This window comes from Leptonotus elevatus, chromosome 20 (assembly GCF_054856555.1).
Source record: "Leptonotus elevatus isolate MCC_2025b chromosome 20, RoL_Lele_1.0, whole genome shotgun sequence".
In the NCBI taxonomy this organism is placed as follows: domain Eukaryota; kingdom Metazoa; phylum Chordata; class Actinopteri; order Syngnathiformes; family Syngnathidae; genus Leptonotus; species Leptonotus elevatus.
In genome coordinates, this window is record NC_141258.1 from 16,018,750 (window position 1) to 16,039,872 (window position 21,123).

Genomic DNA, 21,123 nt, shown 5'->3' on the forward strand with positions numbered 1-21,123 from the left:
TCCAAAACTTGCAGGACTCCGGCCTTTGGTCTCATTTTGTTTTCTATTTTTTATTTTATTTTTTGACAGCTCAGTATTATTCTTTCGGCAGACTTCCCGAGTCAACATGTCATCATCATCGCTCTCTCTCTCTCTCTCTCTCGTTTGAGCTTGCGTGTGTGTGCGAGTTTGTGCTCTTTAATTCACCTGAAACCTTTCACCTTAACCGGATACCTCAGAGTTCCACCAGAGTCGTGAAGTTTTTAAGAGACCAGAGAAAGGATCAAAGGAAGGAAAGATTAAGCAAAGTGAAATCCAACACCAACCAGGCACAAATCCAGAATCTTTCATCCACCCCAGATACATCTGAATTCTAACAGGAAGAGACCAGAGGAAGGACTAAAGAAAGGAAAGATAGATAAAAACAGAGTGAGATCCACAAACGCCAACCTCCACTGATTCAGCAACCAGTGGGAGAAGCAAATTATTTTTGAGTTTCAGTAGATACTGGTGTGGTGGTTCTGGCATGCATGAGAACCTCCGCCAACGAGGGGAGCCGTCGACCCCTCGGCCCGACAAGGTCTCATTTGAGACACAGCAGCAATGGTATAGTGGCAAACAAGAGTGGCAAAGCTCAGCTGGTAGAGTGGTTGTCTCACACTTTGTAGGTTATGAGTTTGTTAATGCTCGAGTAGCTCTTTTAAAATGTAATAACAATAATAATAATAAACTGATAAAACATACTCAATATTCTCCTTGTAAAATTTGCTTAGAATTTCCGAGTGAATACTGAAACATGGCTAAACATTTGCAAATTTTATGGTAAGTATCTTCTAATACCAATGTTTTCAACAGCCCTTGAAGAACTCCTTCTAAAAAGGTCTCTGTATTCAAACGGTTCTTATAGAAACCCGTAGCCTCAAAAGAACCCTTGAAGAAATATTTTTTCAAAAAATGTTTTTTCATAAGCAAATAGTTCTGGGTAGAACCCCTGCCTTCCAAGAAGAACCCTTTTGGAACCCTTACTTCTAAGAGTGTACTTGTATCCAGGATCTTGTTCTTTCGGCCCACAGCTCATAACCATAGGTGTGGGCAGGAACCTAGATTGACCGGTAAATTGAGAGTGCCTTTCGGTTCAGATCCTTATTCATTACAGCAGACCGATACAGATGCTGCACCCATCTGCCTGTCGATCTCCTGCTCCATCCCGCCCTCACTCGTTAACAAGTCCCTAAGATACTTGAACTCCTCCACTTGAACAAGATCTCATCTCTGACCGACCCGGAGAGGGCCGGGGATGATAAAAATAATAACCAGAAATAGAACAATTAGCCTATATTTCAATGCTTCAATCAATTCCACACTGTTCAACAATGTGATCGCGAGAAGAAAAAAATTAATATTTAATATAAGGTCAAGTTTGTTGTTGCTGCTGTTTTTTCCAGATTTTTTTTTTTTACATAAAAAAAGCATGTGGTCTTAGTTTTATATTTAATGAAATGTTATGAAAGCACAATTATAAAATTACCCACATCATCTTGTATCATAACTGCATGTCTGATGTTTCTAACAAACTATAAAGTGAGGGTTGGTTGGTGGTTAATGGAACACTCTTTATAAGATGAGAAAGCAGGATGGAGACGGATTTCTTCTGGAACAACGCTGTTTACTCGTCACACACGCTGCTACAGCGGCAACACTTCTTGACAACTCATCAGCTGACCATCACTAACCAATCAGGAGCAAGCAAACTTTAGGTAAATGCAAGTGAATGAGAACAGCAGATTAAACACGTCAATTTAGCTACTTGTATTTAAAAATTAATAATACAAAAATGTATAAATGTGTAAATAATTATAGAAACATAAATGTATAACTAAATATATATATCAACAAATTAACTAAAATATTACTAATTTCTAAATCTTACAAAACGAATCCATGTCAAAATTGGTAAAGAATTTGATGAATTATGATGAATTCATTGTAGTCAAACACTGTTACCTCAATACAAGTAAATGGAAAAGATCACCAGGGACTCCCAGTAAAAGGTGGTGGCTTGGTCTGCACATCCTCAACCAGTTGACTGGAACGCTGCACATTGCACCATTGGAGCACAGCACTGCCACCTGTTGGCAGTGGCATGGTACTTTCTGAGCCACCATACAGTCGCTTTTCTGGAAAAGAAAGACTAAATATTTCACACACATTCATTAAATATATTAGACAGTTGAACGTCAGGATGTGCAGTACGTGACAAGCATGTGTATTGGCAACATATAAAGGCAAATAAGCAATGCCATTTGTGTGAGGAGTCCCGCCAACTGCCGTGTGTATAGCCGCTGGAGTTTATCAAAGTGCAATACCTTGGTTTCCTTCTCACTTTGTATTTGAAGAGGAAATGCGCAAATTCCGGTATTTTATTGATTTTAATTATGAAATAATTGACATTACTGGAAATGAAAAAGAAAATGAATGTAACACACAGAACAGATAACTAAAATCATTAGGGTTTTGTTTTGTTTTTTACACTTCACATGCAGCTGAGGGAACAGGGAGGCTCTGCCTGTCCTTTCTGCTCTGATTGCACATGCCTATGTGTGTAGTAGTAATAGAAGAAGAAATCAAATAAGATAATTGATATTCAGTAAGATTTCAATGCTTCTCTGTGTCATTTTTATCGTGGATAAGGCTCTTAGATTTGACTTGGGAGACACATTAACCAAATACTCAACAAAAGCAGTTCCTGTCTATCTGTGTCCAGCAACAGTTTCAGGTTGCGATTTCTCGTGATGTCACACATTGACCTCTGGACACACCCCCAGCCACCATGTATGAGTTTAATGCATTATTTTGTTCTGGTGCTTATTGAGTGTTTAGATAGATAAATCTGATCAAATGTCAAAATGGAGGATTTGGGATCCTCCTCATTGCTTGTGTAGAGATCACTTCATATCAGGTGAGTCAATTACTGAATCAGTTAGTCGAGTAGATGTAGCTTGATTGTAAAGTTATTAAATGAAGGCAAAAGACGTGATCAGGCACTTTTGTACATGGTGGCTGAATCATCAGAAATAATAATCTGGAAATAATCTGTTTTGTTCCTTTGTGCTGTAGATATTACACAGTTCAATTGAATAACACCATAAAGAAGACTTTTTACGGCATGAATGATGGCGGCTGCAGCCCAATTAGCAGCTGCTAAGTTGCTAAGGTACTGTTGAGTTATTAACATTGTTTTTCAGTTCCAATTTATATTTTAGCCGTTTTGGATTTAGTTATAGCTGTGTAGCTCAATGAATAGAATTGTCTATTGTATTCTTATCTGTCTCAGGCCTGAGAAGAAAAGGGCAACAAGTTATTTTCCATGCTATCTAGAAGGGAGTGTAGTCTAGTACCGGTCTCAGCCGGTCGGAAGAGACAGGCTGATGTATTATTGTTTTTCTCTAATCTGATTTGTATTCCTGGGAACTTGCTGAACTTGCTGATGGGAGGAGACTTTTTGTATTCACCCACTTTTCAATAAATAATGATGTGCCGGAGGAGAAGGGACACACAATCTGAACAGAACACGGTTTGAGTGTCTTCATTTGTGTGACCAGAAGCTTCTGTTATAATGATACCTTTGCAAAGGGACTTCTTCACCAGAATCTCACCATTCAGTTAATTGAACACGCAAAGAGTAGAATACTAAATATTCTATACTCTAACAAATGGTGATCCCCGACGCTGAATTATAACGAATGGTGACCTCCGCTGAATTCTAACGGATGGTGGTATTTTGACGGCTTGCGAGCTGCGGCGTTTCCTGACGGGCGGAACTTCTAGGCCTAAATAAATAAAGTACGGTAAGTGGAGACTTTTATCCACGTAGGGAGGTTCTGTCTGGTTTTTCGTCTTCCAAATTGTCTAAATTTTTACATGAGGTCTGTGTGAACAAGTTGTAATTTGATGTCGTTATAGAGTTGGGATAATTCCTACGATATTGAACTAGACACGTCGTGAGGTGGTGCATTTTTAAGTGACGTAAATGCAGACCTAGAGATAAAGCTTTTTTTGTGCAGGATGAAGTAGTGGTTTTTGTTGTTGTTTTGTTTTGTTTTCGTCCCGCTACGAAGAATCCTTAGACCATAATATATATTGAATAAAAGGGTTGCCGGATGACGTAAGAAGTCTTTCTTCTACTAAGGATCGCGAAGATTATGGTATGCGCTCTGTTTTTTTTAGCAGTTTGGCCGATTGGGGACTAGTATCATATTTGCTCATGATTCTTATTGAGAACGTCCATTTACACGTAATATGTTTTTTGAAAAAGCGCCTGTTTGAAATTGAACAGTATTGAGGGGTCCAGGTTGATTACAGCGATGATTGGATTTTGTATCACTGTATTTGCAATCGAGAGATTACGTGAATTTATTTTTATTTTTTGGCGCTCCTACTTTTGTAGTTTTGGGGTCAGGATTACCGTATGAATTCCTTTTGTTCTACGGTTTAATTCGATAGCGCGTGACGAGTTATTTTGAAAATGAGCGCCTTGCAAAAATTTTGCAATATATGGAGAACAGTTTAGCTCAGCGGGATTGGATAACCGCTGTGTATAAACGAGAGGTCACGTGATTCTTATGTGTGTCTGTTGCATGGCCATATGTGTTAACCTAGTGAACTATTATACTAAAAGTGAGACGTCACTGTATTGATAAATCTTAATACTACTTGCGTAGAATATAAATCGAAAGTAAAAAATAGCCTACAAAAATGGAGGGCGATTTCGACCCGGATACAGAATGGTTTGTCCTGAATGCGCTTCCGGTTCATAGTCGGGACTTGTACTTGTAGTCGTAGCCATGCGGAAATAAAAAACGTCGATGAATAATGAAAAAAATAACTATGGATCGATTGTATGAAAAGCCGTCGCTGGACAAAATGGTACGAGGGACTTTTGTATTTTCTTTGATAGATGCTGGTGATGATACAGTGTCTGATTTTGGTGCTAAAGTAACTTCCCCTCCGAAATGAGTTAACCCGTTTACTGAAATCACCGTACAAAACTGCGGTTTAAATGCCATAAGATTTGTAGACAACGAATTGATAGAATAAAACCGTTTATTATTTTATAATGATTAAAGAGTGTGAGCGTATGAATTTGAGTGTGTGACCTAGCTTCTAAAAGGTGGGGGCTATTATTGTGATTGTGAGTGAGAAATGTGCATATGGGGATTTTGTTTGTTTTTCTTCAATATCTTTAACTAAGTTTGGTGTTGTTTTTGTGTGAGATGAGACTGTTGTGATAGTGGCGTTTGTTTTTCAAATGGGGATGTGGTAAAATAGGTTTTGCGATGTATAATGTTAAGATCCCCCCCCCCCCCCCCGTTTCTAGGTTAAAAGAAAAGGAGGGGGCTGTGGGTTAGAGCATAATGTGTCCTCGTAATGGGACTTTTTCTCTTTTCTAGGTAAGAGAGGAATGATAAACAATAAAAAAATAAGTAATAGTATTTGAAAGATATTGTTGAGTTTTTGTAGAAGAATATTAAATTAGTGTTTTATTATTTTTTTTTTTTTAGTGACTGGATTGATAGTCTTTTAACACTATAATAATTGATGAAGATGGTTAATTTGTTAACTTTCCCTTTTCGGGGCAAATGAATCAAAAATAATGATAAAATAATGGTATTTTGTTTGAGCTGTATTGAGTTGACATAATTATGCCTACATCTGTACAGCTGTGGCTAGAAGTAAGATAGTTGAATAAAAAGTTATAAATGTTTTTGAAATTGACATAATGATAATGATTTTTAATATTTGTTTTTTCTCTGAGTGTGTCATTTCAGAAACTGATGTTTGAGTTCCAAGGCAGATGAGGGTTTGATGGCCTTCACTGATTACAAACTGCGAACGGGATGCGCCCCAGCTGCTGATACGTTGTATTTGCAAATATTGCTAGTAGCTATTTTGAAGGGGTATTTCAAAAAAAAAATAAAAAATAAAAATAAAAAAAGCTGTTTTTTTACGAAACATTTTTGAGAAAGCAGGAAGTGAACTGTCTTGCTATGATCCCATTTCCTCAATCTGGCATTGTAGTGCATTGGATCAGCCGGGTGCATTCGTTGGTCGAGGTGAGCGCCTGGAAGGACCGAAAATGTGTCATCGGGTCCACATTGCAGACGGCGTCTGAATGGATGTGGCAGAGATCAAAGGTCAAAAGCCGCAGAGCACAGTCTTCTCCTCCTGTGCCTACAAAAAAACATGATGCTCAACTTCCACAATGCCCAGTGACTGTGTACAAGCCTCATTACAGAGATGTCTCCTCTCATCGCTGATGCCTGAACTTTGTCTGACACAGCCCCGCCCTGAACATTGACTTTTGAAAGCTGGTGGTCTGACTAGGATGCGACCCTTCAATCAGTGAAATGCTGCACGGTATATGCAAGGCATTTTTAATGTGTTGAATGGGGAACTGTGATCTATAGCAAGGTATTTCAGGAAATTGAAAACGACATATGTGAATTTGAAATGAGGGATTGAGAAAATGTATTTCAATCTATAGCCTACTAAATTTTTGCCTATATTTTTGGGAGAATCAGTTTCTGAATTGGTACAATGGGAATTTTATTAATATGATATGATACGATATACTTTTATTTTCCCCGTGAGGAACTTTTTTGGACTTCGTCCAGCTGCAGCTACAATATAGAAAAAATAATAGAATAAAATGAGTAGTAATAAGTAAAAGACTAACTAAGAAGTTTTCACAGTGGTATATATTATTAATATATATATTATCTAAGTATATGTTTTATATACATAATATTGAACCATGCATCTTATCGTACTGAGTTGATGGTTAATTTTAGCTCTTTCGTTTACCTCATAGCCTGATTTAGAGGGTTGTGTTATTTACGACGTCTTTTGAGTTATGAGTTCTCTATTGTATCCTCCCTTTATCTTGACGTGTTTGAAAAAATCAGTGGATCTTTGTCAAAATGAGGGAGTTTATGTTTAAGAAATTAACCAATGTAGACGAATTAGTAGATTAAAAAATGAAAAGGTTTTGAAGTGATAATCCACAGTTTGAATATGAAGAAATCTACCAGAGGAAATCGAGCGGAGCAAAGTAAGTCTGAAGCAAGCAAGGACAATAATGCATATTCGCCGGATGAAGGTAATTATATTATATTATATCTTTTATTTTAGAAAAATGTAATGTTTGAAGCCCAGTGTTTGCAAAAGAGTATAGATAATATGAATATATGTGAGTTTTTTCCAGCATGCCACGATTCGGCCGGTCGTGGGATTCTGGGAAGAGAATATATGATATGCTAGTAAAATGATTCCTTTCAGGATGGCGAAAGGCACAGTTATGCAAATTTAGAACAACTTTAGTCGTGGTAAAAAAATTACCTATTATTGAACAAAACCTATTTGAAAAATAAATATTTACAAGCTCTGTCTTATATTAATGAATGAGCGAATGTCATTCAACTCAATCAAAGGCTGGGCTCTATTTCAATGTCACAAAAATAGATCTTTTCCTGTTCCAACAGCACAGGACCTACGGATCTTAACCAAATAACATTTACTAATCCCAACTAACAAAAACTATCAGGATTTTTCCTCCAAATAAAATTTATGTGGGTTTATGAGAAGACTAAAAACATATTCCGCTCTCAGGTTGATGACGGAAAGGAGAGACGAAATTCCACAACTGGTCTACAAGGCTGCCGGCTATCTCATCAACTGATGATCATCAATCTTATCACCTCCGACCTGGGAGCCACGTCAGCTGACCCAGTGTTCGGTTTTGGAGCGGCCGTTTGGACATCGTTTTGACATCATTCAACGGATCAAGTCAAGTGCCTTTTCCTGGGCAATCATCACGAGAATCACATTTGCAGGCAATCTATTCTGGGGATCTGCAAAAAGCTGACAACGTCATCTTCTCATTCAACAAAGAACTTCATCACGAGATGGCTTCAAAGAACACATATTCGTCTGCCGATACATTGCGACACTTTTTAATGAACAATATTTTATGTTAAGCCTCACATATGCTATGCTTATTCCACTAAAAATCTTTTAAATGTATCAAATTGTTTTTTAATGTCATATGATGGCTAAACTATCTCCTCTCCTGCTAAAGGGATGTTTTAATGATAATTATTTCCACCACACAACCATTGAAAAAAAAATGTTTTAATGTGTTGAGCTCTCATGAGATCAAATGAGGGAATGTTGAGTTATTAACATTGTTTTTCAGTTCCAATTTATATTTTAGCCGTTTTGGATTTAGTTATAGCTGTGTAGCTCAATGAATAGAATTGTCTATTGTATTCTTATCTGTCTCAGGCCTGAGAAGAAAAGGGCAACAAGTTATTTTCCATGCTATCTAGAAGGGAGTGTAGTCTAGTACCGGTCTCAGCCGGTCGGAAGAGACAGGCTGATGTATTATTGTTTTTCTCTAATCTGATTTGTATTCCTGGGAACTTGCTGAACTTGCTGATGGGAGGAGACTTTTCGTATTCACCCACTTTTCAATAAATAATGATGTGCCGGAGGAGAAGGGACACACAATCTGAACAGAACACGGTTTGAGTGTCTTCATTTGTGTGACCAGAAGCTTCTGTTATAATGATACCTTTGCAAAGGGACTTCTTCACCAGAATCTCACCATTCAGTTAATTGAACACGCAAAGAGTAGAATACAAATATTATCTACTCTAACAGTACCTAAATAACACTGCAAGACGTGCATGAAACTGCAAACTTAAACATTTTTCATCACACATAAAGGGGACATAAATAAATATAAACTTGTAAAGCCTTTGTTTGATCAGATTTGAAAGCATTCACCAGCAAGAGAGGGTGTAATTCCACGTAACAGCGTCGCCGAGTTGGAAAAAAAAGCACTCCTGACACTTCATCGGCAATCATGTTCTTTCTTTTCATCAAAGTGAGTGTCAATGCTCTTGGGCAGAAAGTTGACAGATGAATGCTAGTTTTAGCTCTCCTTGCCATTGTAGTCCATTAACGCTGCGCCTCTACTTTCCTGCCACGGGAGGCGTTGTAACGCGACATCAGCCATGGACGCTGGGTAGCAAAAAATACTAGAAACAAACAAAGCAACTGGAAGTTGTTGTGGAGTAGATTTTTCCTCCGCGTGATCGTTTTCTTTCTGGTAGTGAGAATGTTGGTTATCTGAATATAGGCTGGAGATCGATGAACAGTTCTTTCAAAGCTTTTATTTCTACAGAATATTCCGGGCACAAATGAGTTACAGGCAATGGCTGTAACTTCTCACAAGTGCGAAGATTACAGAGGACTTACAATATTCGTATACTATCTTGAAGGGCGGTACCACCCAGTTTCCAGTAAACAGTTCAACCGGAGTTGACCGGACATGAGATAAAACTCAAGGACATCATTCAAACACAGACCAAAGCCCATTTGAGAAATAGAGGAGGTTATTCAGTCATGACTGCACCTGGCAGAAATTGCGATAACACTCACAAGGATACATCCGCAGAACAAAGCTCTACTGAGGAAATGAGGAAATTAAAACAGTTATGACTAAATCTGGGCAGAAGATACATTTCAATGTCCACAGGGTTACTTTATAAATAGGAAACAAAAACAGTATAGGCTTCTTGGCGTGACCACGCATCACGATTATGCGTACAAATCAACAGCATCAAATACATTGATAGCCAAACGAAGAAGTGCTAAATAGGCACAACAAAAACAAGGAGACGCCACCCTGTGGCGCGGTGCCACACTGCAGATTGTTACAGCGTGTTCAGAGAAATTGTCGTGTGATGTCCGGGTCTCTATTGAATCGGGAAGACTGAACATTTGTCAAGGAAAAGACTTGTGGCTTTCATGAATTGATAGAGCTGATTTCACTCCAGTCAGACACCCAGTCCATACATCCGTGTTGGTTCTGAACGCTTCATTGACGATAAACTTAGACGCTGCTAACACTTAGCAACATCAGAAAACAAGTTACATACTGTATATTGGTATTATTATTATTATTTTATTAATTTTTTTCAGAATTTCTCCTGTATAATTCTGTAAATTGAACTGTTTAAACATTATTGACAACGCTTGACGATTCCAAATAGAATGTATTATCATGATTTTTTATTGTTGGATATGAACTGATTGTTGCCAGAATAATTTATTAAATGTCAGATTGTCCGGCAAAACAAACCGCCAGGAGCAGCAAAAAAGCCGCAGTGAAAAGTGGAAATGAAAGCGAACGAAGAGTTTGTCTCGCTAACACTGGTAACTGAATTGCTCCAGCAACAGAAGGACATGTTCATACTTCTCTGAGGTTGGTGTGGCTCAATGGTAGAGTGTCATCTCCCAGCCCAGAGATTGTGGGTTCGATCCCATGCCATTGTGACCACGTCAATGTATCTTTGAGCAAGATACTGAACCACCAGTTGCTCCTAATGCTGCATCATCAGTAGGTGAAAGAGTACTGTAGTTGAATGTAAAGCGCTTTGAGGGCCTTGTAAGGTGGAAAAGCGCTATATAAATGAAATACCATTCTCCGGCAAAAACAAGATAACTTTAAAAGCTTTGTTTCAACAATCATGGACAATGTATTTACAAAAGAATTTCAAGGTAATAAAAACGACTTTATTCTTAAAAGGAGGCGGATGATTTAAAAACAGATCGTAAAAAACAAGATGAGTATTGTAAACCCATACAAGCTTATGTTTTCAAAGTCTGTGACAGTTTTCTGACATCACAGACAAAATATAATATTTGGAGGGTAAATCAAGAAGGAATAATTCGTGTTTGATGGGATCCCTGAAACGCCAGGAGAAACCTGGGTTGGTACAGAGGCAAAGATATAGAAGGTTTTGACACTCCAAGAAGAAGTGGAAATAGAAAGGGCTCCCCTTTAGCACTTTCAATTATGTTTAAGAAGACATTCACTTTAGCCTTTCGCAGTGCTGCAGTTACTTTATTTTGTGCTGATGTGAATTTTTGGCTATCAGTGGTTAGGCCAGTTTTCAGAAATAATTTGAGCAGCTGATCTCTGGTTTTTAGAAGTGTGCGACATTCATTATTGAACCAAGGACGGGAGTAGGATTTCTTAGTCCTGGAGCTCCCCCTTCTGGAAATACGAAGCAGAACCTCCTTAATTTTGCAAGAAAATGAGTCAGCAATGTAGTTTATGTCATCTCTGGAAAATAAGTTATCCCAATCTTGATCCTTGAGAGCATTGCCGATGTTTTGTTGCTGTTTTTTCGGGATGAAGCTGCAGTTTTGAGCTTTTTTGAGCGAATGTGTGTGAAAAAAAAATAAATAATATATATATATATATATATATATATATATACATATATATATTTAGTGTAGCTCTCTTCACAACAACACTGACACTGACATTGCTTGCACATCTGCTTTGGTCACGCCGTGAGAAATACATTTATAAGCAACAAAACAGTACAAACTCCACGCAGAGCGTCGGCAAAGTAAACAAAAGAACGACAAACAAATACCTCGTTGGCCGCTTGCGGTGAAAAGAGATACAACGTCCATCAATATCCACAAAGTTTCCTTTCAGTCCTTTATCATCTCTTCAGTCAAACTCAAAGGATGAGCTATATAGCATTAGCACAAACAAGTGGACATGCGTAGTGACAACAAAGATTCCGGACATGCGCAAAACACGAAGCTGTCAAAATAACATATTGTCTCTTTTGTTTCATTAACATATTAGCACAATTACACAAAGTTATTTAGTAATTTATAACACAAATTATAACTCAAGCACTATCAAACTTTATGAACATTTATCAAATATCTTAGTCGCCTATGTTAGAGTTATGAATATTTGTATTCTACTCTTTGCGTGTTCAATTAACTGAATGGTGAGATTCTGGTGAAGAAGTCCCTTTGCAAAGGTATCAGAAATTTCTGGTCACACAATGAAGACACTCAAACCGTGTTCTGTTCAGATTGTGTGTGTCCTCTCCTCCGGCACATCATTATTTATTGAAAAGTGGGTGAATACGAAAAGTCTCCTCCCATCAGCCTACAGTACATTTATTTGCAACTCAGTGAATACAAGAAAATCCCCCCTTCTGTTCCCATCAGCAAGTTCAGCAAGTTCCCATAGGTATAAATCAGATTAGAGAAAAACAATAATACATCAGCCTGTCCCTCCCCTCTTCCGACTGAGACCGGTACCAGGCTATACTCCCTTCTTTTCTCAGGAGAGTGAGACAGATAAGAATACAATAGACCATACTATTCATTGAGCTACACAGCTATAACTAAATGACTCCAAAAACGGCTAAAATATAAATTGAAACTGAAAAACAATGTTAATAATTTAACACCTAGCAACACTTACATTTAGCTTGCGGGAGAACAAGATCATGTTATGGTCTGAGAGTCCTGTGATCAAGTTACAAGTCTTAGTGATTCTTTCTGGCTTGTTTGAAAACAACAGGTCCATTTTAGTTTTGGAGCAATGTGTTATTTTGGTAGGACGATCAATAAGTTGTGTTTGGTCAAAGGAGTCAGTAATTGTTTTAAGGTTTATCCTGTCTTTCTTATTGTCCCGGTTAACATTAAAGTCACCGACGAAGATTATTTATTTTTTGTGATTTAGAGATTTGATTAGGACCTTAAGCTGATCATGAAAATCTACACTGGCTGTAGGTTTACGGTACATGCAGATGACAATAAAGAACATTTTAGCAGAAAGATAAATATTTACTAGTACGCATTCTAAGTCAATATCATCTGGTGGTTGTATCCCGGCTACAATTAAGAGTGCTGCTGACATACAGTAGAACCCTCCCTCCTCTTCTATAACTTATATTTCCTAAAGACATGGTAATTGGGCAAAGTTACAGTGGCTTCAGGTGATGAGGCGGACAGCCAGGTTTCAGTGAGACCCAAAAAAATCAATGTTAGAGTTGTTTAATACACAGCAAAATCAAAAGTGTTAAATGTTCAATGTTATAGGTGATAATACAAATTTAGAGACTTCACTCTTGTTAAGTTTAATTTAACTCCCACATGACATTTTCTCAGAAAGTGTGAGTGTTGATTCAGAGAGTCAATTGTCAGATGTTCCAATCCCTTCTAGAATGTTCATTTCACTCAAAAAAAATTTTTTAGCGGCCAGTGCTTTTCCCAGAAAGCCACTGGTGCATGTTTGAGGCGGGAACTCAGCATCTTTCACATTACTGAATTGTTTGCTAGTCGCCATCAGAAGAATATAATTGTCTCATTCTCCTGTGTTTCAACTTGAGGTGAGCAGCATCGATAGAACTGTGATTACACCCCCCACATGTAAGTAAATCTTAATTTATATGTGTAAATATTAATTGATATGTGTATTTAATACAAAACTACTAACGTTTGCACCCAGCATTATTTATTAGTGTTGGCAGTTGATATTAATGACGATTAGCAAGCGTTAGCTTAGCAGCGCTCTTCTGCCACTCAAAGTCGGGACATTTGTTTTGGGAAGCTACAGCCGGTTCGTTCTGCCTTGTTTTTTTGTAAATGTAAAATTAAGCTACTCGTCTCGTTAATTTTTTGGACGTTATTACATATGAAAAATGTGTTTCGGTCGTGAATTGAACGAACCGTTGCGTGTTTGTGGTGTTTTGGTTGATATTCAGAGCAGCTGTGCAGTTAATGTAGCCTAAAAGTTTGCTAGCGTCGCCGTTTGTAGTGGTCAGCTGCTGTTTTTTTTAGGCTTCATCTTTTCACAAAAGCGGCAACGGTTCGTGTTCGCGCACGGCCCGAATGTTGGTTTTTTGTCGGTTGGGGTTTGGTTGAAAAATATTGCGAAGATGTTCGGCAAACAGGGCGGGAGGTGGTCAACGTTTGACAATACGCACAGCCGCTCAGTCAAATACGGGCTTTTTTGTGTATTTCTTTATTTTGCAGTACATAATGCTGGTGAAGGTGGCGTTTGGTGAAAGACAGAAATATGTTAAAGTCGCCCAGACAGAAAATGGATACGAGGACTTCAATATATTTCTACAAAAAGGTGAGCATAACATTTTGAACACAGTTCTGTTTTAGAAAACGGATCAATTCTATAAGCAAACTGAGTTTTAGTTACCGTTTACAATGTTGGCCCATCCACCAAGTTCTATTTCTCTTGGCTTTAGTGAAATTATGTTGATGTATCCAAATCAAAATGTTCTATCTACAAATTTTATTTTATTTGGCAAAAACACTGCTGACAGACACTGGTGTGTTCAGAATGATTTCGTTAAAATATATATTTTTAATATATTAAGAGATACAGAATTATTATTTTTTTCAAAATCTCTTATTCTCTCAATCATAGAAAAGTTAGGGCTTCCCCTGCACTCAGAGCTACACTTGACAGATGATTCAGGGACAGAAGTGGATGCAGATGTGTTTGAGGAGCTTTTGCAAGCAGGGAACCTAACATCAATTTGTGCAAAGAAAAATCTAAAGGTAAGGTTTGGTCTTGCCTGGGAAAATGTTGATGATAGAAGACTGCATATACTAAAAGAAGGGTTACTTTTTTTTATTTTTTAGGCCAGCCTTCTCTCATTATGTTTTGTTTTCAAGCCCCCCAAAAAGTTTCATATAATTGCTCTTAAATCATATTTATTTTTTAACTTTTTATTTATGTTTTCCTTATTATCTTGAAGCTATCCTTCATCAGGATCTTTCTTTCACTTCATCTGAGACGTGTACATCAGACTCATCATCCATATGGTGTCTGATTCACCAGATGTAATGGTGACGGTAACGAGCGACAGAGGACTAAAAAGAGCCCACTGTGATCAGGATTCAGCTAAAGAGGTTTATGACTTTTTTTTATGTTTAAATTACCATATATATTGAGTTTGACTGGTTTGAATATTCACAAATACTCACAAAAGAGATAACTTATTTTTTTTAAACAGTTAGTCTGTGTAGCTAACTATCAAATGTATGTATGTATTCTAATCAGGTAATCACAATAGCACATACTTAAGGGCCAACCATTGTTTTATCAGATTTATTACTTATCTGTCTAATTTAATTTCAGACTTGACTATAATTCTGATTTTATTGTATCTTCTAGATGGTTAGAGATGTTCTACATACCAAGGCTGGGGAGGAAAGATCTTGCAGGAATATGAGAGACTGAAAACATTGGTAGATGGTACACGGCGACAGATGGTGAACTTACTAGTGGCCGACATGATTGAGGTTCATGGGTAAGCATTAAAGTTCTCCTTTCTGGTTTTTGGGGTACTACACAGACTCTGAAGGGATTGAAGTGAATTAATTTCATTATAACTGTTTGATTTATAATATTACTATTTAGAAGTGGACATAACTGCTGTAATTTACTCAGTATGTCTCTGTGTGAGAATTCAAGGTGATGTGGGGGGTTGAAGCGAATGTGTTAATTAGATTCCTTTGTCTTTTACAAACCGGTTGAGCAGGAGGGGGGTTCAGTGACATCTCTTCTTGCTCTGAAAACAACGTAAATCTTTATCTTGTGAGTGAGGGGGAGCATTTTGGCGATGTGTATTGATGTATCATGTGACTGTCTGAGAAGGAGAGGAACGGGTCAGGATTGGCAGAAGAAGACGGGGAGGGGTTTGAAGAGTCACGAAAGGATACTAGTGACTGGAACAGGAGGAGGAGCGACACACATGAGGGAGAGCATGACGGCATTTGGCCGACCTCGTGTGTCCATAAGCTTATGTAAAAATAAATCCTGATTTCACCGATCTCATTGTCTGAGTTTGATAATCAACATTATGAACACGGGAAAACAAAGAACGATTTTCCAACAGGATGTACTAAATGTCCTTTCTATAAACAGTTAATGAGTGGCCTATACAGTAAACTAGTGAAACAGTTTTTTGGAAGAGTAAATTTGGTGTTCTGTTACACAAAACACACAAGTAAATCTCTAAATTACTTTAAAAAAAACTTTATCTGACTCATTTTCTTTCTCAAACGTTTAATTAATGGGTCTTTAAAGTATCCTAAAATATTGATTATAAAAATCACCTTTCCCCCGACACAGATTAGTAGTCAATATTAACCAATATTTGGAGCTGATAAATGTTTTCTCTGTATTTTTAAGAAAAAATATTAATGTTAAAATAAAATAAAAAGTATAAACTCAATCTCTTTACTCTGTTGAAATGTCTTGAAGTATGTTTATTGAACAGGTTCAAGGAGTTCTGAGTATCATCATCATGTCTTAAAAAGTAAATTAAAAACGTAAACAAGTAAATAACTCCCTAATTTTTTCTACAGTAAATTCATTTTTCAAAAAGGTAAACATATCTTACATTTTTTTCCCACTTTTCTTAGTTTTAATTTCAAACAAAAACAGAAGGTGCAGAGAGTTCTCAGGATCAGCAGCATCTCTTAGAAATATTTCCCTGAAGTAACACAGTTTTAAATTGATCTATTATCAGTCCTCTGATTTAATTAAAAAAAAAAAAGTTGAATGCAAATATTCTTCAAAATGCTGAATATTGGCACTGATAATTGGCCCCTATAATTGTTCTATCTCTAATCAACATAAGCTGATGGGTTTGAAAAATGTACCAGATTTAAAAATTTTAAACAAATTATTTAACAGCTCATAAAAAAAAATTCTGTTTTTTAAGGAGGATCCCACCAGCCTATGTACGAACAAAGTATGCACTGGCATTATCACTTTATTTCCCAACCTCAAAGATCCATTCTCAAAAAAATGGATATGTAAGTTTTCTTATTACAATTATGTAACACTTTCAACACAACACAGCACTTTCGGTCCAAGTGGTCCAAGTGCCAAGAGGGAATTGGTCCTGATTGATGAGCAACTGAATGGAGACGAATGCTCTGAAGCAATCTCTTTACTGAAGCATTCATATCTGTCATCAAAGAGAAGATGAGGGCAACATTTCAATACCGCCAGACACTGGTTCATGACCAGCAAGACTCCTCAACAGTTTTGGATGTTTTTCCCCGATTCCTTGACATACCTGGCCTGGTGAGAATGAAATGTTTGGTTGAATAATTTTGAAGTGAACAAGATAGATTCAGTGGGACATGCATTAATTATGCTAATTACTGTAGTAGTAACTTTTCTCTGGGTTGGCTCAAATTGGGTCTTTGTGTTTGTAGATTGTACAGGACTTCACCATGATGTTTGGAGCAGAGATTTCTTGCAGGTTGCTGGCAAAATGGTCCACATACTTCAAGCCTAGGGTCCTGGCAAATTGCAAGAACCTGGTTTCGAATGAGCATGTTGATGAACTCTTGTCTGCACAGGATAGCCCGGATGAATATAGTAAGTCTGGCTCATTCTGTCTTTTGAAACATGTATTTTCTTTATACAATTTTTATGTATTTATTGAAATTTTAAGATGAAAGTATTTGAAACTGTCTTATTTGTCAACTTTGACACTAGGTTGGGACAGTGATATGTCAAGCATTCTGCTGTTGGTTCACCTCCTTCCCCCAACTTCAAAAGGTCACAAGAAGAGCGCTAAAATCAGCTCCTTCCAAGCGATCAGCCATGTAGTGAGATATCTGAGGGTAAGCAGTCATTCGATGGACTTTAATTTTAGCTGTATTAAAATGTGGGTAAATTTACTTTTAGTACTTCAACTGACTACTTGAAACAGATAAATCAAACCATGTATTCCACCATTTTAAACCACAAGGAAGAAACCTTGTTCTTTAAAAAAAAAAGAAGAAGATTTACACTTACAAAATAAAACTAAAATATTTTCTCATCTGTGTTGCAGATTGGAGCCAGTGTGCAGACATTCCTTGCGAGATCTGAACCAGGACAGCTTTTCCTTTTGTGTGTTGGGGAGCAGAAGAACATCATCCAACAGTTCTATGTCATTGTTGACCACAAGGCCATGCCTTGCAAGGCTCAGACATCCCTGGCAGGGTTCGATGAGCTCTTCAAGGCTCACTTTATCTTCAGTATCAACTACCATGAATCCCTCAAAAGCTTTTACACGTTCATCCAGACAACAGTTTTCAACATTGACCTGGGAGCTGCAAAGGAAAATCCGAGAGTCAAAGACCTGAGAGCGAGACTTTTTCACACCGATATTTAAGGTGATACACTTCCTTGGTTGACATATGTTCACTTGTTTCATCTGCAAAGTACACCACAAAAGTTCTGCATTGCTTTGTCAGCATTTGAGATTCCACCATGGTCTATACACAGGAAAAAATCTACGTTTGAAATGTGGAGAGCGAGGATGTTGTTCATCGTTTTGCACTTATTCAGGGTTCAAGAAACATCTGGCTAATTTTCACAAAGACAATGTTTCAATAGAGCTCAGTGACAATGTGGACACATGGAAAGAAAATGGGCCTTCACCATCTCAAACAGTTTGTACAGACAATCCAGTAACAACCCAGGTCATAGGTGACCAGCATCCCATGTTAAACGTGTGGTTCTGTTGTAGCACATTTACAAGCATCAGGTGTTGCAGAGAGCACTGTCCAATCAATGGTGGGTTCATTGGAGGAGGTTGTCAGTGTTATTCAGAGGCAAGCAAAAGAGGCCGTTCTCAGCGGCACTTCAGAGATCCAAGGCACAGATTTGAAAAATAAATTGAAAAATTGTTTTGATCAACTAGAAAATCCTTTCTCAATCTTAAATACAGGCGCCAAACGACAAAGATTCTTTGAGAAAAAGTGGGAAATCGTTGAACCAGTAGAGTATGTTGTTGGGGTTAGATTTGATGTACGTAGAGATCGAACTACAGGAGTTTACAGTCAGATCCCTGTCACAGATACATTTGTTTATGTACCTATCTTGGGTATCCTAAAGTCTCAAAAACAGTGAACTATGTGAAAGTTTCCTGAAAGAGGAAGGTATTTATAAAGATATATGTGATGGGTCGTACTTCAAAAATAATGCTTTGTTTTCCCAGCAAGAACATGCTCTCCAGATTCAACTTTATTATGACAATTTTGAGACCGCAAATCCTTTGGGTTCAAAGAAGGGAATACACAAACTTGGATGTATTTACTTTATATTGAAGAACCTACCCCCACAATTTAATTCTGTTTTGATAAATATTCATGTGGTGTCACTCTTTCATTCACAAGACCAAAATAAATATGGATTTGATATAATCTTAAAGCCTCTAGTTGATGATGTTAAAAGGCTTGAAACAGAAGGGATAATTGTGCCTTTCTTTGACTCACCATTGCTCGGTACTGTCATTCAAGTAACAGGTGATAATCTGGGTTTACATGGGATTTTTGGTTACCTGGAGTCATTTAGCGCAACATACTGTTGTAGATTTTGTTTAACACCTAAGGAAGATTTGCAATCTGTATTCACAGAAGACCACCCTGGCTTGATTTTCCGTACTAAAGAAACCCACTCAGAACATTGTGCTTCTCTTCAGACAAATCCTGTGTTGGCATCAACATTTGGTGTCAAGAAGACATGCTTTCTCAATTCCCTGAATTTTTTCAACATTTCCGATAACTATGCAGTTGACATAATGCATGATTTGCTTGAAGGTGTGGTGCAGTACGAATTGAAACTTGTTTTCCATTACCTTGTCCAAAACAAACTCATTTAATTGGAAGCATTGTCACAGAGGATCCAAAGTTTTAATTTTGGTTATACTGAGAGAGAAAACAGGCCAGGTGGGTTGAAAATGGATGAAGGTAGCAAAGATCTTGGATTAAATGCCATTCAGTCATGGTGTTTGCTGCGTTATGCTCCCCTTATTTTGGGGGATGTTATTGAAAGAAATAACAGTTATTGGAACCTGCTACTTCTCTTGATTCAAATAGTGAATGTGTTTTTTTCACCCATTGTCACTAATGGTATGATTTACTATTTGAAGCATTTGATAAGTGACCACCACAAGCTATTCAGATCTTTGTTTCCTGAAAAAAACCTTCTGCCTAAACATCATTTTATGATACATTATCCCGGGTGTATTCGTAAAATAGGTCTGCTACTTCACATATGGTGTATGAGGTTTGACGCCAAACATAATTTTTTTTAAAGATGTGGGAAGAATTTCAAAAATATCACCAAATCATTGGTGAAACAACACCAGAGACAGCTGTCTTACCACTGGGAGAAATTTAATTTTCAGAGATTCGAGTTTGGCCCGGTACGAAAGGAAATGATCGATAGCTTGCAGGGTGGTGAAAGTTTGAGTGCATTGTTAAATATGAATGCAAACTGATGTGTCAACAACTAATTGGATTAAGACATATGGAACTGAATATCAGATTGGTATGTTTGTTTGTATAAGGACACACATGGAAATTCCTATTTTTGGAAAGATTGCAAATATAATCTTAATTAATGATCAAGCTTTCTTTGTGACTTCTGGAGTTGACACCCTTTATTTTGATGACCACTTTAACGCATATTGTGTCAAGGAAAGGGCAGGTTCCTTTTTTTGTGTACTGCATTGATAAGATGATTTATTACAAACCTCATGACAAACTGTGTTCTAATGAGACGAATGAAAAAACATAAATTGTACCACATTGTCATATTATAACCTGTGCTTGAGGATTGGTTGGCCAATGATGGGATGTGTTATTGTAAAGTCAATGCATTGTTATGTGGTGGAATTGTTATTAAATATTGTATTTAAATACAAATGTGTGTGTTTTTAATAGAATGTATGAGAGCATGTGGGAAACAATTGGGAGTTTAAAATGACACTGCAGTAATTTTTTGACTCTCCACATGAGTTAAATATTTAGCAACTCCTTTTGAGTGTTAAAAAAATACAACACTAAATAGTGTAATATTTTAACACTATACACTAGTGTAGTGTAAAATCAACACTGACCAGTTGTTGACTAGTGTTAAGTTTTAACTACCATCCACTTAACTAACACTTTTGAAAGTGATGTCTTATGTAGATATGTATATGTAGAGTGGACCAATATAAACACTTATGAAGTGTTGAATTTAACTCTATAGGAGTTGAATTAACACTTCTGATTTTGCTGTGTAGATGTTCTAGTTGTTCACGCTTTGGAACCGTACTGCGGACGGTTAAGTGCCCGCCGAGCAGTGTTGTCACAGATTACTTGAAAAAGTAATATGATTACTCATTACTCCTCAAAAAGTAATCTAGTTAAACGCAACACAGGTCTCGCGGA

At 37.3% G+C, this 21,123-nt stretch overlaps 3 protein-coding genes across 5 annotated transcripts in view; all 3 read left to right on the forward strand.

Annotated features, from left to right (window-relative positions):
* Positions 1–8,548, forward strand: part of fmn2b (formin 2b) — a 65,028-nt gene extending 56,480 nt beyond the window's left edge. For both annotated transcript variants that reach the window (XM_086065321.1, XM_086065323.1), the window contains one exon: positions 7,648–8,548. In XM_086065321.1, coding sequence (XP_085921447.1) covers positions 7,648–7,806 — 159 coding nt within the window. In that variant the 3' untranslated portion in view covers positions 7,807–8,548. The remainder of the gene's footprint in view (positions 1–7,647) is intronic.
* A 5,269-nt stretch (positions 8,549–13,817) lies between these two features.
* Positions 13,818–15,203, forward strand: LOC147157235 (uncharacterized). Its single transcript, XM_086065219.1, has 4 exons — positions 13,818–14,008; positions 14,315–14,458; positions 14,649–14,802; positions 15,068–15,203. The coding sequence occupies exons 1-3, from the start codon at positions 13,912–13,914 to the stop codon at positions 14,735–14,737; spliced, it is 330 nt and encodes a 109-aa protein (XP_085921345.1). The 5' UTR covers positions 13,818–13,911; the 3' UTR covers positions 14,738–14,802; positions 15,068–15,203.
* On the forward strand, positions 15,066–20,567 carry LOC147157236 (uncharacterized). Of its 2 annotated transcripts, none has more exons than XM_086063656.1 (4): positions 15,066–15,203; positions 17,125–17,290; positions 17,411–17,538; positions 17,751–20,567. In XM_086063656.1, the coding sequence occupies exons 2-4, from the start codon at positions 17,143–17,145 to the stop codon at positions 18,072–18,074; spliced, it is 600 nt and encodes a 199-aa protein (XP_085919782.1). In that variant the 5' UTR covers positions 15,066–15,203; positions 17,125–17,142; the 3' UTR covers positions 18,075–20,567. The 2 variants fall into 2 exon arrangements, with proteins under 2 accessions (XP_085919782.1, XP_085919784.1); XM_086063658.1 differs by lacking the exon at positions 15,066–15,203 and adding an exon at positions 16,887–16,990.
* The last annotated feature ends 556 nt before the right edge of the window (positions 20,568–21,123 follow it).

Coding starts and splice junctions, on each gene's coding strand:
- LOC147157235 (XM_086065219.1), top strand. CDS start 13,912: ATGCTGGTGAAGGTGGCGTTTGGTGAAAGACAGAAATATGTTAAAGTC. Junction 14,009..14,314: donor CAATATATTTCTACAAAAAG/GTGAGCATAACA, acceptor TCTCAATCATAG/AAAAGTTAGGGCTTCCCCTG. Junction 14,459..14,648: donor AAATCTAAAGGTAAGGTTTG/GTCTTGCCTGGG, acceptor ATTATCTTGAAG/CTATCCTTCATCAGGATCTT.
- LOC147157236 (XM_086063658.1), top strand. CDS start 16,889: ATGAGGGCAACATTTCAATACCGCCAGACACTGGTTCATGACCAGCAA. Junction 16,991..17,124: donor TCCTTGACATACCTGGCCTG/GTGAGAATGAAA, acceptor TTGTGTTTGTAG/ATTGTACAGGACTTCACCAT. Junction 17,539..17,750: donor ATGTAGTGAGATATCTGAGG/GTAAGCAGTCAT, acceptor TCTGTGTTGCAG/ATTGGAGCCAGTGTGCAGAC.